The sequence below is a fragment of the Nanorana parkeri genome, unplaced genomic scaffold (genome assembly GCF_000935625.1).
Source record: "Nanorana parkeri isolate BGI_ZX_2015 unplaced genomic scaffold, ASM93562v1 scaffold2558, whole genome shotgun sequence".
NCBI lineage: Eukaryota > Metazoa > Chordata > Amphibia > Anura > Dicroglossidae > Nanorana > Nanorana parkeri.
In genome coordinates this window covers 91,770-101,839 of record NW_017308826.1, presented here as the reverse complement: position 1 = coordinate 101,839, position 10,070 = coordinate 91,770, and the positions used below count along the sequence as shown (strand labels likewise).

The window sequence follows — 10,070 nt, the reverse complement described above, 5'->3', positions numbered from 1 at the left end:
CCCCTGATGTCTCCATAAAGAGGACCTGTCACCTCTTTTGCTATCACATAAGGGGGTTTCTCAGCCCCCTCTGTGATAGCAATAAAGTTAAATGAAAAAAAAAAAAATAGTACAAAAATTTAAAGTTCCCCCCCCAATTTTTTTAAAGTTACACAAAAAAGAATTTAAAAAAAACTATTTTTTTTTTAAAAGTCCCCACCCCTACATACACGCATGTATCACGCATGTATACACGCATCAGGTGCGCATACCTGCGAAAACGACGATTGCACCCATTATGCCGCACATGTTACATATCGCCGCGAACGTCAGAGTGAGAGCAATAGTTCTAGGGCCATCAATCACTGATAACACTAAACTGATGAGCAGTAAAAGCTTTTAAAGCGTCGCCCATGGCCAATTTTGGGTATGCTAGTTTTTTGCGATTTTGCGAGTGCGCGCAATTTTTACGCTTGACATGTTTGGTGTCTATTTACCCGACGTGACCCCGTCTTTTATATTTTACCAAAAAAGTGGGTAATATTAGTTGTTTTATAGCATAATGTAAAAAAAAACTTTTTTTTCTCAACATTTTCAGTAATTTCTCCTGAATATAGTAAAAAATAAAACCCGCAGTGGTGATTAAATACCACCAAAAGAAAGCTCTATCTGTCCCCAAAAAATGGTATAAAATTCATTTCAGTACAGCGTTGCGTGACGGAATAAATGTCAGTCAAAGTACCGCAGCGCTGAACACTGAAAATGGCCTGGCCAGGTAGGGGATCTAAACACCTGGTCTTCAAGCAGTTAACAATGAAGTGCACCACATTGCACATGATATGCATCGTGATGTACTGGGCTCTACTGTACAATGCATTGGGGGGACCAATCACCATGAATGGCACCGCAACATACAGCACATAGAGGAGGTATGTTGACATTTGTTCTGGCAATGCATGTTAACACACACACACACACGTTTTAGCCTCACTGCACGTGTGTGAATGGTCCCCTCCCCTTTCCAGCACCTCACTATTGGCCATTGAGTCCATCCATGATGGGCCAATAGCGAAGCAGGTGGAGGTGAGGGGAGGAATATCCCGAGGTTTTTAGCTATTAGTAAGGTGGGAGGAAAAAGACAATCACTATGAAATGTGACCTTTACGGTCCAAACTATGACCTTGGTTACAATGTATTGAGATACTACGCTGTTTGGTGTTACCTCTTTTTCCTTCCCCAGTGCGTCCTGCTTCTCGTGCAGTTTGGTCAGCTCGAATGCCAAGGTGTCCGCTCTCTTACTTTCCAGGGAAAGTTTGGTGTGGAGATCCTGGACCTTTACAGAGATGGGAAATGACAGAACGGGTGAGGAGATGCAGGAGAATGGGACAAACTTACTGTATGTAGGCTCTAAGATGGTCAGGAACCTGTCTATGGATACATATGAGGGCTGCCACTTCCACCATGGCTTTGAAACGTGTGGATTCCAAGACTGTCCTCTTCACCTTCCCTCACGCTTTCTTTCCCTCTTTCTTTTTAATTATTTTCTTCCCTATGTGTCTCCCCTCTTTCCCTTCTGACCTTGACATCCCTACTATACCTCCTGCCCCTACCCCACCTTTCCTCCAACCTTCCTATATGCCATACTCACCCAAACTGCCCTACCCCCACTATACAATCTATATAGTTCTGAGACTCCTCCTCTGGGAGACCCCCACCCCATCCCACCCACAGACATCTACTGTACACCACCATGAGACACCACAGAACCTACCCTGCCTCACCACTCACATTGAGTCCCTAATCCCACTCCTCCTCAACTTGCCCCTCCTTCCACCCCCAAGTCAACCTTTTGCACTATTAGAACATTGTACTGAATGTATTTGTAGAACATTGTTGCAATAATCTGCTGGATCGTCCTCTTGCGCTGGTTAATGATACACTTTGTATACATTAAAATCTATAACATTCTAAAAATGAAAACTTTTGGAATCCTGAACCTTTGGTTTCTGCACACTGAGTGAGCACTCCAGTGTTGACCCATGTTACCTCTGAACCCCCTTTAAAGTCACTGTGCTCCAAAGCATGGACTAAGGATCCAATTTTGGATCCAGTGGCTCTCATCTTTTCAATTTCCTTTCAATGGACAAATTGTATGGAAGTTCCCAATTTATTGACCAGTCTTAGCTTTACAATCAGCTGAATTCTGGTGACTAGACATGCGCACTGGCATAAAATTTGTTTTGTTTCGTATTTTGCGTTATTTCGTTTTTCGTGTCCCAAAGTCAATTCGTTTCGGGATTTGGATGAAATTCGTTAGCGGCAGTCTGTACCAACAGAAAAGTGACATTAAAAATTATTATTTTATATTTTTTAGTCTGCAGAAGAGAAAAAAAAGAAAAGCGTGTGGTTCCCCCCCAATTGATACCAGGCCCTTTAGTCTGGTAGGAATGTTAGGAGAGACTACCCCTCCCCCTCCCCCCAAGTTAAAAAATAAATAAATGCGTAGGATTGCCCCAAAATCCATACCAGGCCCTTTAGGTATGGTAGGAATTTTAAGGGGGAACCACAACCCCAAAAAATGGGGGGGATGTGGGGTCCCTCCTAACATTCCTACCAAACTAAAGGGTCTGGTATCAATTTTTTTCTCTTCTGCAGACTGAAAAAAAACATTTAGGCTCCATTCACACTTGGCGATATCGCGCAAATGCTTGCATTGAAAAGCATTGAATCGCGCGCAAAATCCGCTCCAAAAAGGGTCCTGCTGTAGCGACACACGACCCGCGACAGCAGGACCCTTTGCCCCATTGCAAAGCATTGAAGAGCGATATCGCGCGGTAAATAGCCGTGATATCGCGGGAATTACCGCGCGACAAATCGCTCAATGTGAACGGGGCCTAAATGTCACTTTGCTGCAACGAAAAGTCGTCCACAAACGAAAATTCGTACAGAGTACCGCTAACAAATTTCGTCCGAAATTATGTTTTCATTCGTCATTTCTGTTATTCGGAAATTTTTCCGAAACGAATCGCACATGTCTACTGGTGACTGACAACTTGTGGGTAGGGGATTGCTTAGTTTTTGGGGAATATTATTGATCGTCTGTGCGATTCCCGGTGGATACAAAGTGGTTACAATTGACTTATGTGTACGGTCAGATTGAGTGTCGCAGGCCACCTTGTAGCCACGTGACCAGAGATTTTCCTACCTGCCGTTTGTAGGTCTCCAGCTGAGTGCGGGTGGCGTTGGCTTTCTTCAGATCCTCCTCCAGGCTCACCGTATTGTGCATGTACATTAAATTTGTGTCCTCCAGGGTCTTCACTTGTTTTCGTAGGTCATTGAGGTCCTCCAGTTTCTTGCGGTACGTTTCTAAGGTGGATTCTAGCTTGGTGGCTTTATCTGCCGTCACTCTAAAAGATAAAAAAAAAAGTCAAGCCAATGAAACTTCAACCAAGCAAAATGTATATTACTTTATGGCTTGCTGTGAATGTGACATCCGCCAGATATTCACCGGGCGCACATTGGTCCTTTATCAGTCATTTGGGCCCGGTTCACACCTGGGCGTTTTGTAGCGCCTTCCTACGCTCTGCAAAACGCTCAAACACCGAAATCCCATTATTTCCTATGGGTATGGTTCACACCTGGGCGTATTACAGGCCATATGAACGCGCTGCAAAACGCCCTACGCCCAAAGAAGTACAGGAGCTTCTTTGGGGCGTATTTGCCGCGCGTATCCATTGGGATACAGCCAGGTAACCCTCGGAAACGCGCGTTTGTCGCGCAGGTTTTTTACAGCGAATCGCAGTAAAAACGCACGGCACGAAACGCGCGACAAACGCGGATATGCGATACGCCTAGGTGTGAACCCAGCCTTAAAGTCCATCTCTAAACAGCTTCTCAAATAATTGCTCCTTGTTGAGGGTCCCTCTTATTTACTCTTACTTACCTTGCCCCAACGTTTTGTTCATCTTCTTAGCTTTTCAGGTCATCATAGGGGCGCAAATGATTCTTTAGCTACTGGAGGAGCCAGGACGAGGTGTCCACAGGGGGGCATAAGTGGGTTGGGGTATAGAGGGGGCAAAGTTATGCAGAGCAGGGTCCTCGGCAGACATTTATTTCATGTATTTATATTACGCCATCAAGTTGCACAGCGCTATACATACTTTACTGTACACACATACACTGGAGTGTGTAGGGAACTGGCGGACCTGGAGGAAACCCATGCAAGCACAGTAACAATATGCAAACTCTATGCAGATAGTGTCCTACTTGGGGTTCAAAACGAGGACCCCAGTGCTAGAGGGCCGGAGTGATAACCATTAACCATCGTAGCTTGTATGCACGAGCTCCTGACCCACATTAGAACTGCAGAGGAGGTGGTGACAGTGACCGGTCACATTGCTCACAGGAAGCAGCCAGCGGTGACCAGTCTTTATAAATGGAAATGGGGGCCCTAAGAATCATCCTGCAGGGTAGATGATTCTGCAATGCACTGCTGCCAATCTGCTGGAAGGAGCTCTGACAGCATCGCACAGATGGTCCACATGTCTGTCCACCTAGAGGAGAGGATCGGCCCTCTGCAGGTCAGCACTTGTGGAAAGGATGTCAAGTATGGAAAAGGTATTGGGCCCGCCGTTATTTTATTTTGAACCAGTGCCCTCTGTGTTGTACACAATATAATCTGAAGTGCTTTATGTTACATATTGTGGACCCCTGCACTCTGTATGCCATGTTGCATGTTGCATATTCCACAATGCTGCATTCTACACCACGCTGCAGGTTACGTACTCTGGACTGTTACATTCTGTACATAACATATTGCAGAGCAGCGCACATTGTACACTGTTTTTGCACGTTACATACTACTGACCCTTGCACTCTGTATGCTCTACTGTACATTACATATGCCTGACCCTGCAATCTATACACTATGCTGTATGTTACATACTCTGGTCCAATGCGCTGCACATTACGTACCATAAACCTCTGCACATCAGCCTATATGTTACATATTGCAGACTGCTCCAAAACGTTTGCTGTTCTGTACACCACACACAGAGGACCCCAACACTCTGCATGCTGTTCTGTACACTACACACAGAGGACCCCAACACTCTGCATGCTGTGCTGTACACTACACACAGAGGACCCCGACACTCTGCATGCTGTGCTGTACACTACACACAGAGGACCCCAACACTCTGTTCTGTACACTACACACAGAGGACCCCAACACTCTGTTCTGTACACTACACACAGAGGACTCCAACACGCTGCATGCTTTTCTGTACACTACACACAGAGGACCCCAACACTCTGCATGCTGTGCTGTACAATACATACCCAGGACCGCTGCAGTCTGCTCAGTATTCTATATATTATGTACCCCAGACCATTGTGCTCTCTAAGCTGTGTTGTACATCTCTAAGAATTTGTTTTTGGAATTCATCTCTTTACAATCCCATTCTGATGTACCTGAGAACATCCATTTCATCTTTTAAAGCCCTCGACTCCTCAGCTAGACTGGCCAGCTCAACACTGCGATTCTGCGTCTCAATCAGCTGTTTCTCCAACTCCTCGCAGTGAACCCGATAATCATCCTTTGCCGCTTCCAGCCTGCAAGACACAGAAAGATTAATATGCAAGAGTGTGTCTGTTAGTTATGGCATCCAATATGGCGCTGGGACAGTGCTCTAAGTGTTCGGTGCTCTTGGGCACAGTGTGAGTCCATAAAAGACTACCAGCTCCATTGTAAAGGTGCCCATACACCTTACGATTATCGGACTAAACTTTTCGTCCGATGATCGAATAGTCGTACGATTTTCGTACGGCAGCCCCATCCTGCCCCGATGATCGCAAGAATCATTTAGCCGTAATTAACCAAAAGCACCTGGACGAAATGCGGTAATTGATTTGCCGTATTTTCGTTAGTGCAAGCGCAGTGTACATCGTACGACTTTTGACGGACGGAAACGCCAGCAACCTTACGACAATCGTACCATCGAGCAAAGTTTTCAAACATGCTTGACCGTCAAAAGTCGTACGATTGTACAGTATTGTCGGTCGGACACTGCAATGCACACATACGATTATCGGACGAAAAGTCGATCGCATACGATAATCGTAAGGTGTATGGGCACCTTAAGTGACAGTTTATTAGGATGGAAAGTCTAGCTGTAACTTTCCACATAACTGAAAACTTATAACAGGCAAAGGGGATTACTTGTATCAGAACTGCCCTTTGCTCTGCTTTTCTTTGTGTGTGTTTTATATTATGCTTTGCTGCACCATCTTGGAATCAAGATACAAACACCTTCAAATAAAAGTTTAGTGCAATGGTGGCCAACTTTCCTGATATAGGGGGGCTCAAATGCAAGTCAACACATCGTCAAAGGGCCACCAATATTACTCAGTGAATGTAATGCTACAGGAGATGGTGAAAGACTGCAGACATGCAAAAGGAGATGGTCAAAGGCCGTAGACATACAACAGGAGATGGTCAAAGGCTGTAGACATACTATGAGAGATGGTCAGAAACTGCAGACACACTACGGGAGAAGGACCGAGACTGCAGACAAACTACAGAAGATGGGTCAGAAACTGCATGCATGCTACAGAAGTTCTTGGAGATTGGGGACCTGCTTTTGGAAACAGTCATAGACATAGACAGTCAGACACTTTACATGAGGCTATTGGAGATCACTATCATTACACCCCTTGACAAATCAACGCTTCAACATTTGTGCTCCCTACAGCCCCCTGGGGCTCAAATCACTATGGACCCCGTCTGCCAGTATGTCCGTACCTGTAATTTTCTTCCTGTAGCTGCTCCAGCTGGATCTGGAAATATTTTTTGGCTGCCATATTGGTCGGTTCTTCGAAGGAATCTAATTGGTTTAGCCGTTCGTTCTGCACTTCGTTTTCGGCCAATAAGCTGTTTCTTTCCTCTTGAAGTCCCGCCACCTGGTGAAGGAGACCAGAATAGAACTAGATGTAGTATAACAGGTACATGTTCTAAATATGTATTTACAAGTTTACAAACTTCTAGATGGATCTGGTTATTAGGAATGGGATAGAACTTATTGACATTCAATATAGCAGTACAGATTTATTTTTAGTTCTTGACCATAGACACCCTTTAATCCTGTGAAGCCTCAGACAGTATGCACCCCTAACCAATCCCACATGTAGTATGTGCTTTATATAATGTCAACACAAAAAGGATAAGATCACATACTGTACATGTGACATAAACATCAATCAATGATCCAGTGTGACCCAACTGACACTTCTTCAGCTCCTATGAGTGTCAGGAACATCCACCAACACTTCTTTGCTCACGGGTAGATCAGACACCTTGATCGAATCACCATGGAATGTGTAGATGGTGATTGTCCAAGAACAGGATGAGAGGCATGAAAGTTGTGGCACTCCTCGCCCATTCTAGTTACATAATTCAACCCTTGGTGTCAAGAAGTCTGTGTAGGTGTTAATCATGCGATTCACATGGCTGAAGGTGTAAATTGTTGTCAAATGTCTGGGGTAGAGACATTAAAATGGCATTATATTTAGAAGATAGATGGTGTTGAAGAACCCAACCTCTGTTCAGAGATGGTTGTTCAAGTTTGATGAAGATGACCTCTTTTACGCCTCTGGTGAACCAATTGTCCCCTCCATTGAAAGAATGTCCCTTTGACTCAAGGTGATTGTAGCCGTATTAGTAAACTTGCAACAGTACAGTTGAGTTCAGTCCATGATACTTTTTTTTTTGTAGTATCAGTTACATTTTCAGGTCAAGCTTTCCTCTTCTTCACAGTCCAAGAAGTACTGATGCCAACCCGCTTGGACTGAGAAGAAGGTGGTAGACGCTTCCAAAGCTGATCCTGCAAAATGTAACTTGTTACTGCAAATAGAAAAAAGTACTCTCATGGACAGAACTCAAAAGTTTGACTTGGAAGATTCGGTATAGCGGACGTGACCACACAAAGATGTGCTGAATTTATAACTGTATCCGTTTGCTTTGGAGGTACTAAGGTGGCTCTAAAAATAGCCTCGTACCGGATTGCCAAGAGGACACAGAAGGTTGCAGAATAAGAGTGCATGAGAGTTCTGGGCAGACATGCAACCAGCTGCAGATACAACACGCTGACAACTCCTTACAGACCGGGGAGATTAATAAAAAAGCTAAACCTGATCATACACTGGTAGACTTTCATACGAATGTTCATAAGAGATACCTGGTCAGAACATTCGATAATGCCATCAGAGACATGACGGACGTCCCTTGAAATTTTGTTTGATTTTAACATTCAATTTTGGAATAAGTGGAACTTCCTGAACAGGGCTATCATTACAGATCATGGGGCCCCATAGCACAAATGTGATGGGGGCCCCCCTAACGACCTCTCTCTGAGTTGTGAGTAATGATGCCAAGATCCCACAGACTCCTGTTGTGCATCTGAAGTCGTCTCTAGACTTTACAGGGGATTAGAGTTGTCTTCAACTGCAACCACTCCAACCCTTAGGCTGGGTTCACACCTAGGTGTATCGAATATGCGCGTTTGTTGCGCGTTTTTCTCGCGATTTCCTGTTAAAAAAACGCGCAACAAACACGCGTTTCCGAGGGCTACCTGGCTGTATCCCAATGGATATGCGCGGCAAATACGCTCCAAAGAAGCTCCTGTACTTCTTTGGGCGTAGGGCGTTTTGTAGCGCGTTCATACAGCCTGTAATATGCCCAGGTGTGAACCATACCCATAGGAAATAATGGGATTTCGGTGTTTGAGCGTTTTGCAGAGCGTAGGAACGTGCTACAAAACGCCCAGGTGTGAGCCAGGCCTTAATGACACAGTACTGTGATATCTTCACATGTTTAATTTGCCTCAACAACCTAAGGGGGCCCCCCAGCCCCATAGCAGCAGCCTGGGCTGCTATGGCTATAGTTACGCCACTGTTCCAGAAGCAAAGCCACATTCGCTATTAAAATGTTCTTCCTTCAAGGAAAATGTTTCATCCCGCTCGTTTGATTTGGTTTTCGTCAATGCGGTAGAACACGATCGTCAATTTGACCCCCATTAACTATCAGGGGGTGGGAAAAGGAGGGGGGGGGGGTTTAAATGACTTTTTTCCTCTTTCCTGGCAATATTTAGGGATTTGGTTCTTTCTTCCTCTAGAGCTGTGAGAAGACGAACATGTTGTACATCAGTCAGAGAAGCAGCTAATTAAATGAAATGTAAAGCCGTACTTCAAACCCTGGGGCTTTGATCTCAGATTCAGCCGGTTGATGGAAAGGCCAGTTGTATAACCACCGTGGGTGTTCTTATGTAAGGGTTAATCTTATAAAACCTGCAGCAATGGACAGGGCCGCGGACCGCTCCAAGGGCAGCAAATACAAAGTGATTGATCTGGCAGGATGTGTGGGAGCAAGGCCAGCGGTATTGGCCAATGTGATCATAACTCCTGATATCCATGTTACTTATTAACCAGACGCTCAAACAACTACATTATCTTAATATATGCAATGAGTACAGTGTACACATAGATTGTGAAAAAGAGAGACCAGGAAGCTCATAGCCCACTAACAGTGCAGGATTTCCATCACTGCCAGGTAGCAGCACATCTGTGTTAGGTTCCATTACCACTTCCGCGGTATAATACTGGCATAGTAGCAATCATCAATGTACCGTGGCATTAAATATATTTTAGTTTCTGTTCCCTGGGGATCTATGAGAACTTTTTTTGTTTTAAGTTGAAGTGAAGTTCCTGTGGGTACTGCAGAGACCACAGAAATAAACAGAAGCAAGGCATGTCTACTTTGTTGCTTCAATGCATGGAGAAGGAAGTCATACCCTCCAGGCCGCTTCTTCAAAAATGTATACAAAAACCCGTTGGATATGCGCATCACGTTACCACATAGGCGCATAGAAAAATGTGCATTGAAATGCAGGTAGATGCAGAAGTGTCATTGGAGCTTTAAACCCAATCACTAAAAACCTCATATAAGCTTTAACATGTTGAAGAAAGGTTGCCAAACCCCGGCAAACATGGCCAGAGGGGCACCTGATACTGTTTGCGCTGGCACCTGTGTCACTGGT

The 10,070-nt window shown here is 44.7% G+C and overlaps 1 protein-coding gene across 1 annotated transcript in view; it reads right to left on the bottom strand.

Moving 5' to 3' along the window:
- HOOK1 (hook microtubule tethering protein 1) overlaps nt 1–10,070 on the bottom strand; it is a 45,479-nt gene that overhangs the window by 5,969 nt on the left and 29,440 nt on the right. The window contains exons 9-12 of the mRNA XM_018573829.1: nt 6,782–6,939; nt 5,452–5,592; nt 3,185–3,386; nt 1,202–1,312 (exon numbers count right to left, since the gene is read on the bottom strand). Coding sequence (XP_018429331.1) covers nt 1,202–1,312; nt 3,185–3,386; nt 5,452–5,592; nt 6,782–6,939 — 612 coding nt within the window. The remainder of the gene's footprint in view (nt 1–1,201; nt 1,313–3,184; nt 3,387–5,451; nt 5,593–6,781; nt 6,940–10,070) is intronic.